A 24,610-nucleotide genomic window follows, 5' to 3' on the forward strand; every position below is an offset into this window, starting at 1 on the left:
TTTTACATGTTGACATCAGGGTTGAAATACAGAAATACTTAGAACATTCAATACCGACTTTAATGTTGCGCAAAAATATACTTAAAATATGATTAAAACATTTCTATTAATTTTAACTAATCATTAATTTTAACTAATTTAAACTCATTTGCATATTTGCAAATGTACCAATAGAAGGATTTCTATTATGCAAATGGTATTTAATCAAAATTATGATGAAAATTGAATTATAGTATATGACTTTAGTTCTAGTATTAGAGACGTTTTAAATTTTAAAAACAGTAAAGACGACTCAATATTTGTATTTTAAAAACAAAACAAACAACAACAACAAAACCTTCATAATTATCCTCACAATTAATAAGAAATAGCCTATCCCCTCAAGACTATCCAACAGGTAAAATAATAATACTGACAGAAGATGGCACCATATCACTTGTATATGCATTTATGAACAGAATTTCTTAGGTGTGGTTTCTTTCACTCATTGGGTGTCTTTAATATTTGTCCCACATAGTTTACGATGTCCGAGTGTGACTCAGGTTCAATTTCTTAATACAGGGATCTCATATGGCACTTGAACATTGGCAGGACTGCAGAGGTCTGTGGTTTTCCAATAGTAAAACAAAAAATAGACCAGTTTCTTCTAATATAGGTACATTAATGTCCATTTGAATACAACTGAAATATACAATAGTGTTGTAATCACACTGCTAACACTTTGTATTCAAAGGTCTGACAAGATGATGAGGAATATGTACAATTTGCACACAGACACACACATTTACTTAAAGCTTAAATAATACACACAATTGCCTATGCCTTTGTAATTGTTGCCTCAAAAGCCCTTTGAAGAGAAGGGAATTTGATTTATCAGTCCAAACATAATATCAACAGTCTCTAAAGATATTCTTTCCTTAAAAGAAAATTTGAACTGATCTTTCATGCGTGCAAGAAAAAAAAAATGGTGGAAGGAATAAAAAACGAAAATCAAACATGATCCTGCAAAGCAAACAAATCCTGAGAAGAACTTCATATCAACAGTTTAATTTAATAGATAAATAAATAAATAAAACGAAGAAGAGGAATGAGAGGAGGAAATTAAGAAATCAGAGGAAAAAACAAAACATTAAAATTTAAAAGTTATTTAAGATTGTAATAATTACTAATATTTAGAATAAAATAAATGCAGCCTTGGTAAGCATAAGAGGCACATTACCTTTGCACGTTAGAATGTTTTATATTACACTTTAAGCAGTTTTGTTTGTTAATTTGCAATTGTTGCCAATTGCCAATTTGAATGAACTTTGCCACCTGTAAAATGATTGTGGTTTTTAGTAGATTTTATTATACAAACCAGATTTTTGTAGTTGAAATGGGTTGATTAACATAATGGAAATTAATGAAATACACAGTTATGTACTGTAAAATACAGGCACCAAAATGCCACCCCAGTGAATTTTAGGCATAGCTGCCAGTTTCATCACATTAACAGGATTTCTTCAAGATGAGAGAAGCAGAGAGAGAGAGAGAGAGAGAGAGAGACATTAGCCTACACAGAAATTTGTTCTGCTCGTGTTTCATGAATGAGGCCCAAAGTGTTTCTAATGATAGCAGTTGGTCTCATCTCAGTGAGCCATAAAGCACCTTACTGTCCATGTTCTTGTTTTCCATGAGATCAAACTGAACATCAGCTCATCCCTATCGTTACATCACTTACAAAAAGGCAGGAGAAATAAATAAATAAACTGAACTCACTTCTGTACGAGTGTCTTTATGAATCAGCAACATAATGCATCTAACAGACTTTATCATGTAGTCATCAACATTGTGACACTACATGTTAAATATGCATGTGTTTTTTTTACACTAGTCATTGCTATTCTCAGAATGTATTAAAAACAACTGCACATCAACAGTGTATTTTAATAAAGCTATTGATATGTGATGACATCATACATGCAATATAATATTGTCTGTGTGAAACCTCATGTCATCACAAACAGATCCCTATATGAAATAAATCATTCTAAGGGGACAGGTGGTAAAACAGATGATGTTTTCCACCATCCCGATCTGTTCATGTGTCTTGAAAAGTGGGGTGTACTGGACCGTGTGTAAGAAAGGGAGCACCCTGCTTGTTTGCTTCAGGGCTTATGTGTACCATCTAAAATCTATCTGAGGAAATGACGAGACCTCCTCAAGACCTCTTGGGTGTGAGAGATCTATTTTCCATGCTTTGCTTTATGCCAAATGTCACAAACGCAAACAGGACGGTGCCAAATGCGCACACCATGTATCATGAGTGTAAATACTCTGGCGTAAAGATTACATTTATTGCGTTGTAAAAATACTGTAGCGGACAAACAAGGTTACCGTAGATCAACTTGTAGAGCATGTTCTACACCAAGTTCATCGGTTCAATTCCCATGAAACATGCAAATTATCTTTTATACTCTTGGATGCCCTTTCCTTCTTAGTAGAATGCTTGTATTTTGATCCATCATTCTCTTTTTGTGTTTGCATGTGCATGGTGTGTGAGTGTATTCTCTGAGGTGCTGCTCTACTAACTCTCTCATTACTCATTTTGATCAGCACACCTGGGCAGCGGTGAAAATAAACGACACACTTTCCCCCATGCACAATCCCCCTCTTCTGTTCAGTATCAAATAATGTCTGTTCAATTACAGCTGCATGTTCATTTTCTGTTGCTTCTCTGTCTGTGTTGTTGATACAAACTCATATCTAACATTGTGCATTCAGACTATACTTAGGTCTCACCAGTCACTACATCTGCTGTATCAAGATTGCTTACATGTCTGTGCTGTATCTTGACTCTACTCCATTACTGGACACACACACACCTGTTAATCAGCAGTTGGTCCTTGTGATGTAGTTGATGAGACTCTTGATTGTCGACAGAGAAAGAGGAGAAAATAACAGAAGAGCTCGTCAACCCCATTTACATAATGAATACACAACAAGAGGCTCAATTAGTACTCATATTAAATTCATTTGTGAAACTGGTGTTACGTAAAGCTATTTTGTATATTTAGCTTTTTTCTGTCACTAACGCAAAAAATAAATTGTTTTACTATATGCCTATATAGTACATGAATGCATTTTAGAATGATTTCTGAAGGATCATGTGACACTGCGACTGGAGTAACGATGCTGAAAAATTCAGCTTTACCATCACACGAATAAATTACATTTTAAAATATATTTAAAAATGACTAAATATTGTAATAATATTTCACAATAATACAGTTTTTATTGTGTATTTGATCATATAAATGCAGCCTTGGTGAGCATAAGAGATTTATTTTCTAAAACATTACAAAAATTTACCAAGCCCAAACTTTCGCACACAAGTGTATATACAGTATGTATTAAAAATAGTAGCACTAAAACAAAAACCTTCACTTTTAGCAGAGAGGAAGAGACAGAAACAAATAAAGTTAGATACTATGTTGCACTGAGCGTTTAAGTTGCTCATTTTTGGTTATTCATGCAGGTGTCATTTTTTACTTCTGATTAAGCAGGATTAATGCAAATCTGTCATAAAGATGGAGAGAAAGATGAATGGCAAACAAGGTGAGAAACTAGTTTATAAGAAGGTGGAGAAACAGCACAGCACATTTGGGGTCACACACTCAACACACTCCTCTGCTCTAAGTAGATCACGCTCAGTGCGCCACTGCGTGTGTGTGATATTTATCAAATTCACAATGTATAAATGGGTCTGTGTGCTCTTTAAATTTGGTATCATTCCATGTGTGATGCATACCTACTGTACACCATTTATCTTTAAAAATGTGTGAGAACTTCTCAAACAGGGCTGCAGTGATTAAACACACAGCAAACAAAAATGAGCCTAAGTGGCAAGACATAAGAGAGTCTGTGGCCTAAATTCCAAACATGAAAAAAGTTGTCCTATGTGAGTCTGTATTTATGGATGTGGCATTTTTTTCTTCATGTGAAAACTTTTTAATAACCTAAAGAACCTTTTTCCACTAAAAAGAAAATTCCCCATCTGTCAGTCAGTGCAGATAAGTGCGGAGATTCCCCCTGGGCGCTTCGGTATAAAAGAGCATTTCCCTAAAAGAGATAAATGCCTTTCCGACCGTGTGTTTCTGGATGTGGTCATTTGCTGTCGTCATCTGACAGCCACTATTGCTGTCTCACATGCCTGAACGACCGTAGTGTCAACATGGTCATGTTCTCACAGTGAAGACATGAACAATCTACGAAAGCCCTCTTAGCATGCTCTCGCATGCTGTACAAAGTAGAGCCACGAGTATGGTTAACACTCTGGAAGACCTGAGGGTTACAGTGGTTCCACCGGCCCAGTCCCCATGGACCTCCCGCTCCTCTGCAGTGTTGTGTGCCGTCGAGCTGCCTTACGATGGTGTCGGTCCTTCTCATGGGGGACCCAGTGTGTCGTTTGGCACTCCGGGTGAGGAATACATGTTGATACCTGCATTGGGGAGCGGGCTATTGTCCTCTGGGGAGGAAGATGAGGCTTAGGGCTTACGCCTTCGGGTGTGCTCACTCATGCTGAGATGGATTCAGAGTTGACAGCCATGCTTGCCTGGGCCACTGCTGGCATCAGACTCGAGTGGAACCCTCTACCTTGTCCTGAGCGTTCACGGTTGGATGATTGGTTCCTGGGAAGTGCCTTTCTTCCCGGAAGTGCATGAGGAGGTTCAGGCACCTTTTACTGCACAAAGCTGCTAACACTTCCCTTGATGGTAGGGCTGCCATGCATGTAGCGTGCAAAGTATGTGGAGCATGCAATTGCAATGCAATCCACAAAGTGGCACCACCTGGCAGAACCGTCCTGTAAGATGAAGGCAGCTCTGGCTGCAAAGGCTTAAGGACTTAAATGGCCTACCACCAGCAGCAAATAAAGACCCCCGGAGATGCCCGATCGACTCTGTGCTTTCCCTCCTGCAAGAAGGGTTGGAGCAGATGCTGTCCCCCTTCACGTTGAAGGTGTATTTTGTCGCCATTGCAGCACATCATGCTCCAGTACTGTAAAGCTGCTTTGAAACAATCTGTATTGTAAAAAATGCTACATAAATAAAGGTGATTTGACTTGCAGTTGATGGTAAGTCACTAGGAAAGCATGACCTTGTCATTCCTGAGAGGCACCAGGTTAAATCCTCCCAGGCTGCACTTCATCCCCTCCTGGGATCTCACTTACTCCTTTTCAACCAGAATGAACCGGGTGCTAGTTCATAGCCAGTGCTAGTGCCAGTTCGGAGTTGGTTTGACTGACGAGCCTTCTAAGAACCAGTGTGCCTTTCCACGGGCTAGAGAGCCATCACAGAGCCAGGTCTTACATCACTGTATGCGTCTCATCTTTCTCAGCAGGAAACACAAACACACCAGACTCGTTCGAGAGGCATCGGCGCTGCGCAGACGATCAGCGCATGATATCAAAACACATCATGAGCGATTCAATCTGTATAGACAGAGATTACAATCGAGCAGTTATTCACTCGATTAGCTGCTATTTCAAAAATGGTGGCCACAAGTTTGTTTGTGTTCGTCTTGTCGGTCACGGTAACCCCACCCCCAGTCCCTGACGCAAGCGGTTCTTACTTCTAGACCAGCAATGTTCTGGTGCTACTTAAGAACCACTTTTCCTGGTTCAGAGCTGGTGCTTTGGGTGTGGAAAGACAAATAACTCCTGACCACACTCACATCCATCAAGAGGGTGGGGGACCTGCAGGTATCTTTGGTCAGCCTTGAGTCGTGCCTTAAGTTCAGATATGTGCCCAAAGTTCACACTACTCCTTTTCAGGACCAGGTGCTGAACTTGCAAGCGTTGCCCCCAGAGGAGGCAGACCCAGCGCTTGCACTGCTGTATCCCGTCCGTGCCCTGTGTGTTTATGTGGACCGCACACAGAGCTTCTGAAGCTCTGAGCAGCACTTTGACTTCTTTGGAGGTCAGCAGAAGAAAAAGGATGTCTCCAAGCAGAGGTTGACCCACTGGATAGTGGATGTCATCGCATTGGCGTACCAATCCCAAGACCATGCCCCCTCGGAGTAAGGGCTCACTCCACTCAGAGTGTAGCCTCCTCCTGGCAGTTGGTGCATGGCGCCTCTTTGGCAGACATCTGCAGAGCTGCAGGTTTCTTTCCTTGTGTTGGGTACAAAAAGGTAATGTGCAGGAAGGCTGGCTAAGTGTCCCTCTTGCAGTGCCATTCCCCTCTAAGGAGAGGATATGAGTGCTGTCTTTGCTCTTTGGGGGAGTTTCCTCCAATTATCCTTCGGCAGTCAGATGCGGCAGAGGCGTTCAAAACCAGGCCCAGTACTCGAGTGCATGCCTGGTTGGTCAGCCCTGTACTGGGCTAGATGCTCCATATGTTGTATATGTGTATTCTTCGGTACGGTACGGTTTCCCTGTCATTAAACCCATGTCTTTTCCTGGGCAGATTCTGCTCTGCCCTGTCTCTGCGAATGTAGTAGTTTAGAATTAGAATTAGCCTTTATTGTCATTGCATCGGGATACAAAGAAATGTCAGAGACCGCTCAGCAATGCTACAATACATACACATATGTAAACAACGTTTTACAGGTAAGGCAAGAAAGTGCAGTTAAAGGTTTCAAACAGATATTGCACAGTACACAGTTAGTGTTCATATATAACTAGTGCAATAATTTAGTTTAGGGACTGGATGGCTCTCGGATAATATCTGTTCAAGAATCTGGCAGTGTGCCAGATTCTTTTAATTGCCCTGTATCACCTTCCTGAGGGCATGAGGGAAAACAGGTGGTGACCGGGGTGAGAAGAGTCCTTAACTTTGCCCTTTGCCCTGGATAGGTAGCCGGTGTTTGCAATGTCCTGAAGTAAGGGGAGAGGGCAGCCAATGATGTTCTACACTGTGTTTATGACCCTATAGAGCTTTTTGTCAGATCCAGCTTTTTGTCAGAGGCAGTATGTTTAGACACTCTCAATGGCAGAGCGGTAGAAGGCGACCAGTAGCTTTGAACACAGGTGGTTTTCTTTAGGACTCCCTCTGTTTTCCAGGTGCTCCAGAGCCGTGTGTAGGACTGTGGCAATGGCAACCCCTGTAGACCTGTTGGCCCTGTAAGCAAACTGGTGGGGGTCAAAAGTGGGAGGGAGGTTGGCTTTAATATGCCTCAATACTAGTCTCTCTAGACACTTTGCAACAATAGAAGGGCAATTGATCTGTAGTCATTTAAACTGTCTACAACAGGCTTTTCGGGACCGAGATGATAATGACTGATTTAAGGCAGGGTGGGACAGATTAAAAGTGTTTGTAAAAACAGCAGCAAGTTCAAAGGCACAAGCCCTGAGTACCTTTCCAAGCACTCCATCAGGGCTACAGCCTTCCTCGGAACATCTGTCTCACCTAGATGCCAATAAAGAACCTTTATTGTTACTGTTGCTAGTTCAGACAAGCTTTACAGAACGTAGGATTGAGTAATGAGATCCTCATCCTGCAACAATGTTTAAGCATATTATTGGATAATTTCTTATAAAATTGCACAAACTATCCAAACACAAAAAACTTCCATAGATTAACAATATAAAAGAGGCAGGGCTTAGTGAAAGGTCAGTTGTACTGAACTCACAAATGCACACACTCACTTTTGCTCATATCACTCTACTCTTTCAAACAGCCTATTTTTCCACTCATGTTATTTTCATGCTCCATATGGCAGAAAAAGAAAAAGGGACAAGCACACACAGTCACTTCGATTAATAATCTGTCAGTGATTAGTTGGACAGAGCTTAAGGAGGACAACATACAAAAGTGAAACTTCCTTCATATCTGCAGAGAGCCAAGATTGTCTTCAGCGTAGAAAAGATCCAGACTGTTATTTCATTGATAAAAAGGGCATATCGACATGATTGAGTCTAAGTGTGTGTGTGTGTTTGTGAAGTCTCTACAGTAATAATTAAACTGTAGTCCATATGGACCCTTGAATTTCCACAACAGACATCTGTTCCTCTGCCTCAGGGCCAACACACAGACATTTTTCCTAATAAATATTACAACAAAAATCACATGCACCAACCACTTGACACCCTGAAACGACAAAAGCCTTCATAGATTTGTGCAGAATAAATGAGCAATTATGTAATGGCTGAATTATTACTAATTAGGTGTGCTGTAATGAATGAGCATTTATAATTCATTCTCTATGAGAGCTTAGATGCTTTAACTACACCATTCTGCATGTAAAAATGTTTTTTTCTTTTCTTTGACAGCCATTTAAAAGTAGTGTATTTGAATGACTTAGCTTTATGTGGAAAACAGACCACAATTTATCATATGACTTCAGGAGGCTTAGAATATAGTGCACAGGTTGTGAACAACTTTTATGATGCTATTTTGGAGTGTGATATCTTCAGTCCTCATTCACTTTCATTGTATTGAAAAAGAGCAGCCTGGATATTCCTTAAATATTCAACTTTTGTGTTCCACAGAAGAAAGACAGTTTTATGGGTTTAAAACTACATAAGAATGGGTAAACAATTACATTATTTCTCATTAATCACATATGCTCTAAGCCAAACTTGAGAAACTCTGGGAGCCAACTTCTGATCAAAGATTTTAACAAGAAAGAAAGAAAAAGACTGCGGGGGAAAACAGGGGGAAATGTTCTAATTTATGATGCAAATGCAATGCAAACAATGCACATGAGGATTTTACCATCCAAAACCATTAGTTATAATTACAAGGATTCAATTAAAATGTACCGAAGTAATTAGGCAGATACTTTAAACAAATGGTGCTTGGAGACTCAATTAGGCGACATGCAAATAATATGATGTCACAGAATCTTAGACCTGATTGGCTGGTTAAATCCCGGTCAGATCTAAGAGACTTAAAGTTTTGTATTTCTATACATTATTGTCAGAAACCTTGTTCCATTTCTGCCGGATAGCTCCCCTGGGGGCTTCAGTGTCACTAAGAAAGAAATTTCCTCAATAAAATTTCCTCAATAAATAGCAAATTACCCCTAAATCAGCATTTACACAATGGTTCATGTCTTTTTAAAGATGCCGTTACGTCCGTGTCCCACTGGATGTGGGCGATTTCTCTCTCCCCCTGACGGGCACGATTTCTGGGTGGTTCATGCTCTCACTGCGAAAGCATGTCCATCGCAACGTTGCGGTCGCGGCTCTCGTTACTCTTCAAGAGACCAAGAGCCTCCTCAGTCACTTGCCGTCCTGGTCCTTCTACCTACAGGTACGAGGCCTCTGTGGAGAGCACTGAGGGTGATCTGGGGATATCAATGGCAGTGCTTTCGCTGGGTAAATCCCCACAAACCTCCCATTCCCTGCAAGCTCAGTTAATCCGGTAGAGTTTTTGGATGAGTTAGCTGAACTTAATTTCAGGGCATCCAGTGATGAAAAGGTATCGATCGCATCATCAGAGGGTAGACTTATGCCTTCTGAAGTGAATTTTGCAAACTCACAAGGAGAGCAGTTTCCCTTTTTCCCCTTGGTCACAAACACACACTCACTGGCCAAACACCAGACAACCACACCAGAACCTTAGTGGATGCGGACACTGCCTTCCCGTGTTCTGTTGCATCAGGTCTGCACACAGGAGAGGGCGATGTGCAGCAGACAAGCTCGGCGTCTCTTGCTGTTGTTCATCCCCGCCACTACGGGTCTCCAGACCAAGGTAGGTGCTATTGTACACCGTTCCTTACCGATTTTACGAGCTCCCCACCACGGCTCGGCTAAACAATTCAGTTCGCCAGGTGTCTGTCCAGATTCAGCAGCTGAGGACACCACACTAGCTTCCCTTCAAGATGCTCATAGTCAAACACATGCTCACGTGTCTAACATCTAGGTTTGTGGCGTTAGACTTGAAGGACGTGTACTTTCATGTCTCGATCCTTCCTTGCCACAGACCGTTTCTTCGATTTGCCTTTGAAGGACAAGCATATCAGTATAAGGTCCTCCCCTTTTGGGTTTTCCCTGTCTCGCTTCTTCACAAAGATCACGGAGGTTGCCCTTGCCCCGTTAAGAGAAGTGGGCATTCACATACTCAACAACCTCAACGACAGGCAGATTTTAGCTCAGTCTCAGGAGTTGGTATGCAAACACATGGACCTGGTCCTTCAGCACCTAGCCCGATTGGGACATCGGGCCAACTGGGAGAAGAGCAAGTTCAAATACTTATTTTCCTCACTGTATGTGCAGAGCATTTCTTTTCTCAGGGCTCAGTCAATGCTCAACTGCTTGAAACTGCTTGAAAGTGCAAGACAGCGGTTCCACTTATATAGTGGCTCCTTGGGCATTTGGCATACTCAGCGGCGGTCATGCCATTAGGTTGATCCATACGAGACCACTACAGCATTGGCTTCAATGAGGGGCCAAAGAAGGGCATGGCATGGCCATCACGCTGATCTGTCGCCGCCTATTCAGCCCTTGGTCGGACCTTGCGTTTCTATTGGCAGGTGTTCCCTTAGAACAAGTGTCCAGTCGTGTTGCTGTCTCACACCTCCAAGATAAGCTGGGGTGCCGTGTACAACGGGCAGGGGCGCGGGAAGATTTTTTAGGTTGGGGGTGCGGTGTTATTTTTTGTAGGTGGGGGAAGGGGTTACCACATTTGAATAAGAAACAATATTGAGTCTATAAGGGTGTACTCACACTAGTTTGAACCGTGCCCGAGTGCGTTTGACCACCAAAGCGCGGTTCGTTTGACTAGTGTGAGTGATCCGAACCGTGCTCGGGCGCGGCTCGATTAGCCGGCCCTGGCCCGCTTGGAAGAGGTGGGCCAGAGCACGGTTCAGTTGGACTCGGGCGCGGTTCGCATGCAGTGTGAGCGCTAACCATGCTGGAGCACGGAACAGCTGCGCGCTACTATCAACATTACAACAGCAAACACCAAACTATTACTACTCGGATACACTTTTCAATTAATTCAATTATATTTTGGTTTATAATGGTTCTGGTTCTCACCTTATTGATGAACATGAATTGAAGTTTGCGGGTAAAGCTGCAAATTCCTCCGTCAAAGTCAGCTGCCTCCGTAATAATCTTCTGATATGTGCAGTGCAATCAAGTGAAAATCGCTGCGCGGCATAAATTATAAATGTATTAGGCAGTCTATTAGCGAAAGCGCTTTTCTTCCTGTCTTCTTCAAAACAAAAAGTTGCATCGTGAATGACTTAAGCGTGCTCCGGCCCGGTACGTTAAGTGCAATGTGAGTGCAGGCCAGCGGGGGAGTGGGGAGGGGGGACAATCGCGCTCGGGCACGGTACAAGGCAATCGTGCCTAGTGTGAGTACACCCTAAAACACGTCCAGACTCCACATAGCACAAGCATATCTGTGAGAACACTTGTTTTAACAGCATACACACCGGAACATTTGATTGCACATAACATATTTTTACATTATTGATCCTTCTTGCAATCGTAATGCAATGGACTAGGGCCTACATTGGTTATCGAGCGGTTTACACTGTCATTTACAATAAAAGAGCCTATACAACGACAGGAAATAAAAGGTAGGCAGGTTTTTTGCGTTCATTTTTGTGTTTGTTTACACTACAAATAAATTGCTAAATGCTAAACACGAATGAATGTAAATGAACAAAAATTGCATTGCATTTGCAATCCTGTGAAACCAGGGGGTGCTGCAGCACTCCCAGAACCCCCACTTCCCACGCCCCTGATAACGGGCATCCAGTCTCAGAGTCCTGGACAGGGCCCTGCCTGCACTGGCACATCAACTGCCCAGAGATGTTGGCTATGTTATTGGCCTTGAGGTGGCTTCGGCTATTGATTCAGGGCAAGCATGTGTTGGTCCAGATGGACAACACAGTAACAGTGGCGTATATAAATAAGTAGGGTGGAATCCACTCTTGTCGCATGTCACAAATCCCCCACCATCTCCTCTGACTGAAGTTGCAGTGCGCCATTCACATCCCTGTTCGCCTCCCAGAAATCGTCCCATTGCACTCTGTGGTACTCCCTCCCCCTCGGCACAGATCCACTAGTGCACAGCTGGCCTCGGGGCCTACACAAATATGTGTTTCCCCCAGTGAAATTCAGGGAGGTCAAAGAACAAGTCCTAATGGTTGGGCCCTACTGGCCCAACCAGACTTGGTTCTCAGAGCTCACACTCATTGCGTCTGCCCCTCCCTGGCGAATTCCGCTGAGGAAGTACCTTTTTTTCAGGGGCAGGGCACAATCTAGCACCCACACCCAGACCTCTGGAACCTCCATGTCTGGTCCCTGGACAGGATGAGGAGGAATTCAGAGGCCTATCACCAGTACTGATATATACCATAACTCAGGCCAGAGCCCCCCTGTACTAGGCGGCTGTATGCCCTGAAGTGGCGCATTTTCACTACATGGTGTTCTTCCCGAGGTGAAGACCCACAGAGATGTGGCATTGGGTCTATGCTCTCCTTCCTACAGCAGGGCCTTGAGAGGCACCAGTCTGCCTCCACTTTAAAGGTATACGTGGCTGCAATAACAGGAGCCTGGATATATTCAGCACTCATGCATACAATTGGTCAAAAGTGAAAGTAAAGACATTTATAATGTTAAAAAAAAGTTATATTTAAAATAAATGCTGTTCTTTTGAACTTTGAGTCATGAAAAAAAACTATCACGGTTTCCACAGAAATATTAAGCAGCAACTGTTTTCAAAATTGATAATGGATAGAAATGTTTCTTCAGCACCAAATCAGCATATTAGACTGATTTCTGAAGGATCACGTGTAAAGTCGCTGTTTGGATTTAAATGGCAAATGCTTAAGGGTCTATGATTCAATCATTATTGCAGTGATTATTACTGTATGTGTCTAGTATGTTATGTTTGGCAACATTTCTTCTGACCCTAATTGATGGAGTCTGTAGCTTTTCATATCTTAACCATGTAGGTATTGTCAATACAAGATCTTGACCCAAAATTGGTGCACCTCTTTATGGAAATAAATGTTGTGATGTTATGTTTAAGAAATGAAAAGCTACACACTCCATCAATTAGGGTTAGAAGAACTGTTGCCAAACATAACATGCTAGAAACATAACCACTGCAATAATGATCCAATCATAGACTCTTAAACATTTGCCCATTTAAATAAAAACAGCTACTTTTTATTTATTTTTTGGCCGGGCAGTGTATATTCAAATAGTAAATAGCTATTTTAAATTGTAATAATATTCTACAATATATAATATTCCTTTTGATTTTACTGTATTTCTGATAAAACAAATCCTTGGTGAGCATAAGAGACAAGGGTTCACTTGAACCATATTTGTTGTTTACAGTAAACTTCTCTGCCCTTCGTTCAATAACAGATCAATAGCAGTCGTTGTAGAACAGTTCCAAACATAGCAAGCAACGCACAACATGAAACAGTATCAGGACAAGCCACTGCAACCCAAGCTGACATCACAGAGCAAGCCTTAGTATGTTTACGATTAGGTCAACTCTCTATCTATCTATCTATCTATCTATCTATCTATCTATCTATCTATCTGTCTGTCTGTCTGTCTGTCTGTCTGTCTGTCTGTCTGTCTGTCTGTCTGACAGTAGTAGAGAACATGTCACACTGACACTTCTAATACCACACACACACACACACACACACACACACACACACACACACACACACACACACACACACACACACACACACACACACACACACACACACACACACACACACACACACACACACACACACACACACACACACACACACACACACACACACACACACACACACACGTAGTGTTTTCATCTTTTATGGGGACTTTCCATAGGCGTAATGGTTTTTATACCGTACATACCGTATATTCTATCCCCCTACACTGCCCCTGCCCCTAAACCTAACCCTCACAGGAGACATTCTGCAATTTTACATTTTCAAAAAACATCACTTAGTCTGATTTATAAGATGTTTTCCTCATGGGGACCTAAAAATGTCCCCACAAGGATGAGGATTTCGGATATTGCTATCTTTGTGGGGACATTTTGTCCCCATAACGTGATGATTACCAGTCCACACACACTCACACACACACGTAGAGTCGGATTAATTAGCCAGTGTGACCATGCATGACAGATGAGCATATACAGGTATGTGTGTTCGTTTGTGTTTATTTGTAGAGGCAAATGTCCTGGTTCTGTCACAATCCTTGTGTGTGCACTCCAAACCAAAGAGCCAGCCTCTTTAAAACGATTATTCATCTGACATGTTCTCACACACTCACACTCACACACACAAACCTTATGCAAACACTATGAAAAACAGTGCGCACAAATTCCAGTTCCCTACTAAGAGAAAGCAACACAAACACATTCAAACAAAATGATCCTCATGAACTGCTAATTTCAGACTCGCTAGAAAACATTTGCCAGTCTGTAATCTATTCAGCCAACGTAGAGGGCAGTAAAATGTACTTATTTTGGTTTTGTGCATGAACACCAGGCTGCTATTCAAGAGCTCTGCGATTGAGGTATAGCATCGGTGAGACCGTGGTCCCTGCAAATGCCAACTTCAGAGAGAGAGAGGGAGCAAACGAGAGGGTGTGAAAAACTGCAGCAAAGATCAGATAGCAGACATGGGTGAGAGAGAGAAAGAGAGAGCAGTGTTTTAAACATTCAAAGAGACGAAGTGTCGCACCGGAACATTAGGGAATCTCTAGACACGCGAGACCCTCAAGGATGACCACGGCAGTGCTGAAGATTACTGAAACGTCAGAACAACACTAGGGAACGTTGATGGAACATTCTGAGGCTGTTAGCATATAATAAGCAGGCTTTAGATAAGAACCTCCTTCGAATACATGCGTGCGAGTTTTCTTCTGTGTATGTGATGCTAAAGATGAGGACCTTGTTGGACAGTCAGGATCCCTTTTTTTCTTTGAAAGGGTGTTTCTCCCTGTAGGAGAACTGTGAGAAATTTAATGGAACCATGCTTTAGCTCAACTTCAGATCTATCTCTTACATCTTTCCATGCACACAAAGGGAAGAAAAAAGGTAAGCATAATGTTTTGTTATCTTAAGTGCCTGTTGACTGTACATATTCCTTCAGCTTCTATCGGCTCTGTCTCACTCACATGGACAGTCTACAGGTATTTTCTGCAACCTGTAGGCGGTTTGCGTTTTTGATGTCTGCAGCTGTTTAAATGCCTTTAATGTGCCACACATGAATAGAGTCATATTGAATAAGTGATGGTCATCAACATTGCATGTCCTGTACCTTCACTGTGTGTTATGAAATCAATGAGGGGGCTTTCACACCCAATACAGAATTCCCACAATGACGGATGTCCCCTGAATGCTGGAATGTCTGCAAATGTTGAGCTCTTATCTGATTTTAAAACTCTATGAGAATCATTAAAAAAAACAACAACAACAACATGTATGCATTTCAGCTCAGTCTAAATTTAGATTCGGTCAGATGTAATCCAAATCCTGATTCTAAATGCTACCCTCAGTCACCCTTTTGGATGGATATAGCATGACGAAAAATATTAAATCATAAATATTTTATGGTTTTTGAAAACCAGGCTGAATTTCATTGGCAAAAAAAGTCACCAGCTGCAACTCTGCAGAAGCTTTTCAGCACTCAGCACACAGCGAGGGTGATACGAGTCTAAGTTCATAAAGTTTATTAGGAGACCGATGCAGCTCGTCTGGGGCTGTTTGGAAAATGTTTGGAGGGAGGAGTGTTATGGAAATTGTAATGCATGCTTTAACAAATAATTTCCAGTAACCAATTCCTTATTAAGTAAAGCTTCAGAGAACATTAAGTTCTGCTTAGTTTTGATGCCTTATTAAAATAAACTTCAGAGAATATTAAGTTCTGCTTAGTTTTGATGCCTTATTAAAATAAACTTCAGAGAACATTAAGTTCTGCTTAGTTTCGCCAAAACTAAATAACTGGAAAATACCTAGTACAGACAAACTGTAAAAGAGGAAACTTCTGCCCGACAACAGGCAGATACAGAGTATTTATATTAAGGAATATGTCATGATTAATGCTATGTTTATGTGTTTTTGATATGTGACTTCTGTGAATCCTCCATGTGCAAGCTGCAAAAGAAAATAAAGAGGATGTTGAGTGCTGCAGCTTGTTCGCGCGAGGGTTGGGATAAAGCTTTTCAGACAGAGGGAAGTTCGCCTATCTCTCTGAGAAAGCTCGGAGAGATGAAATGCCTTTCCTGCAGGAAATAAACAATTGTTAAACCTTTCAATACTTCTCTGAATCCTAATTACTTTGAAGATAAAATAATTTCCATGACAGGAGCAATGTCGAGTAATATCTCAAGTCTGTCAACTGCCTGTAAAAGTTTTCACAAACTGCCATCACTTTAATTTCTCATCATATTTGCCATTTCGGGACTGGAGGAGCTGTTGGACGGTTAGAATATGTTAATTATGTTTGAGAATTAAAACGACAGCTGTCCCGTTTGATTCTAAGTGTGCATGAAAACCATAAAGGGGACATAATGTTCTCTACAGATTAAGTTTCCTTCAACCAACACCATAGGGTGCAGGTATTTACGTCAGACTCATATACTGAGATTATCTTCTGCATATCAGAATACATATTTCCCAGCAAATTCTTTCATAATGTGTGTGTATGTATATATATATATATATATATATATATGAAATCTACAATTTCATATTTTAGCCCTACTGAAAAGCTCTGTTCAAAAACATCTTAAGCGTAATTACAAAGTGAGCACAGAGAAAAGCAAAGTCTGATAAAATTAGAGAGAAATATAGTACAAATCCTGACGAAAGAGTATCTTTAGCTATCACAGAACATGGATTAGTTTATCTTTACTCATCACAGTGCCACTATCGAACCACTGCATGGTCAGAGGATCTGCTGACATTTAGTATGGGATTAGCTGACAACACATCAGGACGTAGTGAAGATTGAAGATACTGACCACACTGTCTCCCCTCCACTGAAAAACTACTTTGTATTCTCACGGCTATCATTGAAAAATGTATTAAGTGCTCAACTGTCCCTCTCGTTTTGCGTCTCTTCTATCAGTTTTGAGTGATTGGCCACCTGGATGATGACTAAAATAACACTGCATGAAGCCGACAGTCACCCCTCAAACAAACACGCACACCTACACACACACACAATTTCTACCAGAAAGGTTTCCATGGAAACCTCTATATCCCTCTAGATTTTCGTGTGATTCCATTTTGAGTATTGTAAGACCTATGCTGCATTTCTGTGCTTTCATGGGTACACATTAAGGAAATTATATGTTTCTCATTATCACTCGTCGAATCTGAGGCTTCTTAGCTATTCGCACTCACCAATATAGCACCTGACACTACCCAGCCCCCAGTGTGTGAGTGTGTGTGCACACATGTGGAGTCTGTGTGCTTTGATGCCTCTGTCAGTACAGTATGTCTTGGAGCGCAGATTCTTGCAAGTGCATGTGTGCGTGCAGTAGCCTCACTGAGACAGGCATCTATTAATAGAAAGACAGATTACTTGACTCAGGCACTGGCTAGACGCCTAAATTTGGACCCCACCGGCAGCTCCCGGCTCAGAGCTCTGTCAAAAAAACAGTACAGAGAAAATCTGAATAATGATAATGATGATATGGATAACAATAAGGACCGCGTCCCCGCTCCAGCTCCTCTCAGGCTATGAGGTGTGCACACTTCAGCACTTCACTGTACAAAGGCGCAGAGTTTCGCAGGAAAAGTGCGAAATTACTTTAATTAGCAACATCTGCTGTGAAACAACCAGACGAAAGATTTGCTCATCTCCTCTTCCCCTATTCACACTCGCAGAACAGCACTTCTGCACACACTCTCAAAGAGGAGTAACACACTTGCTTTTTTATCTGCAATGAGGAATCATAAGATTTATTTTGGGACTACTTTGGCCTGCATCACTCAGGTTGACCTTTTATTTATTTTTTTTCAATATTCTAATACAACATATTCTAATAAGACTTTTTAATAAATCCAGATATTTGTAAACATTTTATTCTTTTTATACTGCTGTTGCCATTTTCTAAAAGTATTAAGCCAATAGAGGATGTGTGTTACAATGATTTTACCATTTTTAAGTGGCTTTGCATCTAGATGCCTGTCAGGGCTTATGGCTTTAGTTTAACACGTATTAAATAATTACACAGGTACGCTCATACACATTGCAAAAAAAATATTCAGCAATAAAATAAATAGTTCACAATAAAACTTCAGCAGTCTTCGGTGTCACGTGATTCTTTATTACATCTGAAATTGGATGTCTGTCTTGTGTTTTAATGCATTATAAAGGTGTAACAGTAAATAGATACAATAATAATGTATAATCTATTATAATTGTTGTAACAATTTAGCATAAAACTATACAATGCATTATAAGGTGCATTACAATGCATAATTAATGCATTAAAAATACATTTATAATGCATTATAAATAAAGGTTTTAAGTAAAGTGTTAACGGTTGTTGCTTTATATTTTTGTGAAAACCGTGATACTAATGATTCATTGAAAGTTCAAAAGAATAGCATTTATTTAAAATAGAAATTAAATAAAACACGTTTGGTCAATTTAATGCATCCTTGTACATAAAAGTATTCTTTCTAAACATTTGAATGGTAGTGTATATCTACATATCGGCATATTTACAAGACAAAATTCAATTTCCACAAGTTATACTGTTTAAAAGTTTACATACCTTTGGTTTAATATTGTGTGTTGCCTCACTGAGACCCTTCTTGACAAATTTCTCAAGGTAAGTTCTTCAGATTCCCAGCATGCCCCGCACATTTGAATACTTCCTCTCAGTGGCTATATGTTGTTGAGATACAGGTTTGTCACTATCACAAATATAAAAGTTTACAATCACACACAATATTGAGAACAATTGGTATGGAAACTTTTGAACAGGATAATTTGTGAAAATAAGTCTTTTAATTTATGTAAATTTATTTATCTTGTGGGACATAAATGTGTTATGCAGCCTTTTCAGGGCAATCTTTAAAAAAAATTATAAACATCAAGGAGTTTGTAAATGTATGAGCACAACTGTATGAAAAACGATGTACAATGAACAAAGACTACCTGACTGATATCATTTTTCGCTTCATCCTCAGGCAACATAAACTGATCCAGAGCTGCTTTGGTACTCTCTCCCACTTACGGATTGGTTCTGGTCAGGCAAAGTGGCATGAGTGTGGGCAAGCCCCACCGCTACAACATTGTGTCATCGTCAGAGGAGGACGTGTTCCGCCACGGCAACATGCCCGCCCTCGGCAATGGCTTTGGTAATGGCAAGATCCAGACGCGCCGGAAGGTGCGAAGTCGCTTTGTAAACAAGACAGGCCAGTGCAATGTCAGTTTCACTCATATGGACGAGCAATCCCAGCGCTACCTCGCAGACATCTTTACCACCTGCGTGGACATTCGCTGGCGCTGGATGTTCGTCCTTTTCTCCCTTGCATTTGTCGTGTCCTGGCTCATATTCGGGTTCGGCTTCTGGCTTATTGCTCTGGTCCATGGTGACTTAGAACGGCCCTCTCAAGACGACTTCACACCATGTGTCATGCAGGTCAACAGCTTTGTCGCAGCATTCTTGTTCTCAGTTGAGACGCAAACGACGATTGGCTACGGATTCCGCTGCGTGACTGAGGAGTGTCCTTTAGCGGTGTTCATGGTCGTCTTCCAGTCTATTGTGGGCTGCATCATTGACTCCTTCATGATCGGTGCCATCATGGCCAAAATGGCGCGACCCAAGAAACGGGCAGAAACGATACTGTTCTCACAAAATGCTGTCATCGCTATGCGTGACGGGAAGCTGTGTCTCATGTGGCGGGTCGGGAACTTGAGGAAAAGTCACATTGTAGAGGCTCACGTTCGGGCGCAGCTAATGAAGCCTCGAATCACTGAGGAGGGGGAGTACATACCTCTTGATCAGATCGACATCAATGTGGGTTACGACCAAGGACTCGACCGCATCTTCCTGGTTGCTCCCCTCACCATCCTACATGAGATAAACGAGGAGAGTCCGTTGTTTGGAATCAGCAAGCAGGAGCTGGAAACATCAGATTTTGAGATAGTGGTCATACTGGAAGGGATGGTCGAGGCTACTGCAATGACGGCTCAAGTGCGCAGCTCATACCTGTCCAGCGAGATCTTATGGGGCCATCGTTTTGAGCCAGTGGTGTTTGAGGAACGCAACCAGTATAAGGTGGACTACTCGCACTTTCATAAGACCTACGAGGTTCCCTCAACGCCACGTTGCAGCGCCAAAGACATAGAGGAGAACAAATCCTTGGAATCTGGTGCCAACTTCTGCTATGAGAATGAGTTAGCCTTCATTAGTAGGGATGAGGAGGAGCAGGAAGAGGACAGGGGTGAGAGGGGGACTGAGCTAGAGACCCTTTCAGCCAATCTGAACTTCGATCAGAGGTCGTATCACAAAGAATCTGAAATATGACCACTGATTTTCACCTTTGAAGACTTTGCTTTATTGTAGACTGAGCCTATTCTTTTAGTGTCGGTTGTAATGAATAGATACAGAGCAATGCAAGTGCCATATGAATCCTTGACCCACTGTCCTAGAGCCATGCTGTAGTCGAGGGCAGGTCAGGAAAAGAAAGTGCTTTTTGTAGTTGTCGGAAATGTGAGGCCTTCCTGTAGGAAAACTTGAAATCTGATTATCTGTTTCATACTGTAGTTTGAAGTGATAGCTTTAAGTAGTATCATTATGCAATACTAAGCTAGCCTGGGTGCCATTTTGACTAATTCTCTTGTACACAAAATTTGCACAAAATAGGTTGTTAACCATTAGTGTGTCTGCTTGGATATCAAGTAGAACATGATACACTCTTGTTTGGTGTGATTTACAGCAATAAAGTGACGAAGTCTTTATCCATGCTCTCCATATTCTACTGAATTTTTTTCCACTACGTCAGAGCAAAGACTGCAATGTCTGATAGCTTTATTTTTACCATGTAATGAGGCACTACTATTGAGGTGTGTGAAAGATAATTAACACCTAAATAGACACTGCTAACTGACAATGAGCACGATGGCTCCCAGGCTAGCAAATAGCAAAGACACAAAACTATTTATTCAGCATTAGAAAGTGAGTAGATAAATACATGAGTATGTGAGCAAATGAGTGAAAGATAAGGCATAATGGAATACAGTTAAACTTTTTTTTTCTCTCCACAAAATACCACCATTCACATTCATGCTCAGGACAAACACCCTTGTATAAAACCGCTTACTCACAATAACAGCCAGAGGAACAACAAGTTTAATGTTGCTTTATTGATATATAAAACCCATAAGTCCTGGTTTTGTGTTGTAGCCTTTCACAAATTTTGAAGCTCTAAAACAAGATATTTACAGCGTTACATGTTTTGCTATAGCAACGGCTACATTGTGCCAGTGTGTGTGTGTGTTTTATGAGGTATGAACTTCAATATGACCTTTCTTTATCGAGTTTTTGTCCTCAGTATCAAAACAGCTGCCCACTTGCGAATGTGAAAGGAAATGATCAATACTAAAATCTACTTCTTCTATGGTAGATGATAAAAAAAATAAAAAGTCAGTGTCGGATTAAGGGCACACTGCAACAACAAAAAATTCCTTTATCAGTATTTGAAACGTGTTAATTATGCTTAAAACAATATCAAAGTTTATTTTGCTTACCCAATTGGTGAAATGTTTTCTGTTGCTTTAAGTACAAATCTGGCGAGATAAATAATTTGTTTATATTTAAAAGAATTTATATCTTGTACAATTTTGCTTCTCCAGTTAAAAAATTTAATAAAAAAGAAACTATTTTTGCAGTGTGCCATGCAATATTTCAGGGTGAAACTAAATTGTCAACATTCAGCATAATACAACAATTCCATTTAATTACATAAGTATATAATATATAAGTAGTATAAGTAGATTTCCACTCACAAGCTAATCTAAGAGCTTGAAATTAATTCAGCAAGCAACTAACAACAGACCAACACTAACCACCCACCTCGGGTATCTTCCATGATAATTTGAGATCGCGACTATCCCTCCTTTTCAAAATCAGAGCAAAGAGAATGGGAGAGGTGAGAAGGAGAGCCTGAGACAAAAAAGGAACAAAAGAGAGAGCGTTCACCCACTCACCTCATCCATCACTTTGCTCTGTGGGGGCAAATAAGAGTGCCTGATTAAATAAAGAAGGCATAAAATAAGATGCTTTAAATAAATTAAACGTTTCATCAAGGCAGATTATAGCCAAAGTCATCCACTCTCCCAGAGGAAAAAGATGATCCCCTTAACATCATCCACTCTCCAAAAATACAGTATTACGCTATACTTCGTCATGAAACCATCATATAACCCAAAGCCACACAATTGATTGTTTTTTTTAAATGCTATTAAAGGAAAATGGAGTCATTATTCACACTATTTTATGCAGCAGCATGACTGATTTCAGGTCACGTCCTCATAACCTCTTCAGTTGGCTTTCTGAGGGTGAAAGTGAGTCAGCTCATGCTGATTTCAGCTCTTCAGAAATGAAGGCAAGATAGATATAAAACAGTGATGTACTTTTTTTGCAAATGAGCTTAGCCTTGCAGGAAAAACCAGGTCATACCAGTTTAAGGTGCTCAAGATTATTTTTTTTAGAATATGCTAGCTGTTTTTTGCTGGCCCAAAGAGGTATACCAGCTCTAACCTGCTTGGCCAATTTGGTCTACAGGTCAAAACCAAGTCTACCAGCAGGGTTTCCATCTGATCAACCAACCAGCTTGGGTGAGTTAAAGACCATTAACAATCAACTTTGGACCAACAACCACATAAAATAAGCAGGGATACAACTAAAGACAACACAGAAATACAAAACAACATCAACCTTTTTCTGAAACGCAATTTAAAAAAAATCTTCTCAGTAACAGGATCCAGAAGTGTACCTTAATGAATCTGCATAAAATACAGGATTTGCATTCTGATATAAAACAGAAATAAGTAATAAACCTGAGTGATGATGTGTAACTTTGTGCAGCTGGATGTGAGATATTGAAAGAAAGCTGAGGATACACCAATAAGTTCCTAAAAAGGTGTGTTTTATAACCATTAAATCTGTATGAAATGTCACCTTCAGCTGCATGAAGTAATTCAATAACATTCAAACATGGAGAGGGAGAATCAGGGAAATGATTTAACACTAGCATGACATATAACATATATAGGCGAGTAATTTTCTGTCAGAAGCTGTGCAATCTAGCATGAAACAAATGTAATTTGAGTAATAGGTGAAAAGGTAAAAGTTTGTTTAATACTTTACAACTACTGTCAATTATTTAAATGCAGTTATATAACAAATCTTAGAGCTATATGAGAATCCCGCTGTCTGTCATTGGAAGAGAATCATAACATGCATGCCATGGTGACAAATGCAACCATGGTAACACTATCTATAATTATTGGACGTATAGGCCTATCTATAGATTTGTTTCTTTCTTGCTCCACTACCATGCACTTTACAAATCCACCATTGTTTAATGTTTCTTTAATTCAAGTTAATAATAAAGCAAAATTCAGATTACAGATTTAAAAACTTCCGTTGCCACCTGACAATCAAAGTTTTAAAATCTGTAATTATTCTAATTCTAAGCTTAACAAAATAAGAATTATGGACTGTAACTTTAAAAACTGCAAACATATAGGCTACATACTCTGAGAGTAAGTCGCCATGCTTCTATGCTTTGTGTTTCACATAGGGAATGTCTCTAATTGCCATCTCTCTTTTAGTACATTATAACTATGGGAACTAGAATCATGCGTGCCCTATAGGTTCAAGCCTAAAAGCTTTGAGAATACTTGTCACATACAAAGGTCAAAGAGATCATATACATTTGCCTTCTGAGAAGGCTAGTAATTAACGCCAAATATAACACAAAACCAGGAGAGAACATGAAAGAGGATTCAGCATTTACACGTCTAATCGAGCACTCCTCACATAATCCATAAAATCGCAACGATGCAAGGATTTAAAATAAAGATCAGACTACTGAAGGTTCAACATTATAAACCAATTTAATGTAAACATTACGTTTTGATATTGAGCTCAAGACTTTTGAAAAGACAAAACAAGCAATCAATGCATATTGACATTGACAAGATTTCATCTCAGCAATAGGAATCCAGAAGTGTACCTTAATGAACCATAACTGCACAATCAGGGAGTTTATATTCTACAATTAAACAGGAAAAAGTTTTAACTTTGACTGACGTCACTTTGTGTAGCTGGATGTAAGAGTGTGAAAGATGATATATACACCACTGAGTTCTAGGAAAACAGGGTCCATTAAATATGTATCAAATCTCACCTTCAACTGCATGAAGTCTTAAATTATGAAGTATTAAATTATGTGATTCCAGTCCTCTCTCTCTCTCTCTCTCTGTGTGTACGTGTGTCATGTGACGTTTACTGACGTGCTGCTGGTAGAAAAACCGAACCCTCCACTGTACGATTCTCCCTCGGCATAACACACTTACTTGCTTACACACACTTAACGCATGCTTACTTGCTTTTTATAACACAAACACACACTAGACCTCTTCTTTAATGTTATACAGAGCTATTTGCACC

General features: G+C 40.5%; 1 protein-coding gene across 1 annotated transcript; it reads left to right on the forward strand.

Annotated features, from left to right (window-relative positions):
* The first annotated feature begins 14,421 nt into the window (after nucleotides 1–14,421).
* kcnj12b (potassium inwardly rectifying channel subfamily J member 12b) lies at nucleotides 14,422–24,397 on the forward strand. The gene is made up of 2 exons (XM_079823293.1): nucleotides 14,422–15,002; nucleotides 19,116–24,397. Exon 2 carries the CDS (start codon nucleotides 19,190–19,192, stop codon nucleotides 20,456–20,458), a length of 1,269 nt encoding a protein of 422 aa, XP_079679419.1. The 5' UTR covers nucleotides 14,422–15,002; nucleotides 19,116–19,189; the 3' UTR covers nucleotides 20,459–24,397.
* Nucleotides 24,398–24,610: the final 213 nt, after the last annotated feature.

This window comes from Gobio gobio, assembly GCF_949357685.1.
Source record: "Gobio gobio genome assembly, chromosome: 1".
Taxonomy (NCBI): domain Eukaryota; kingdom Metazoa; phylum Chordata; class Actinopteri; order Cypriniformes; family Gobionidae; genus Gobio; species Gobio gobio.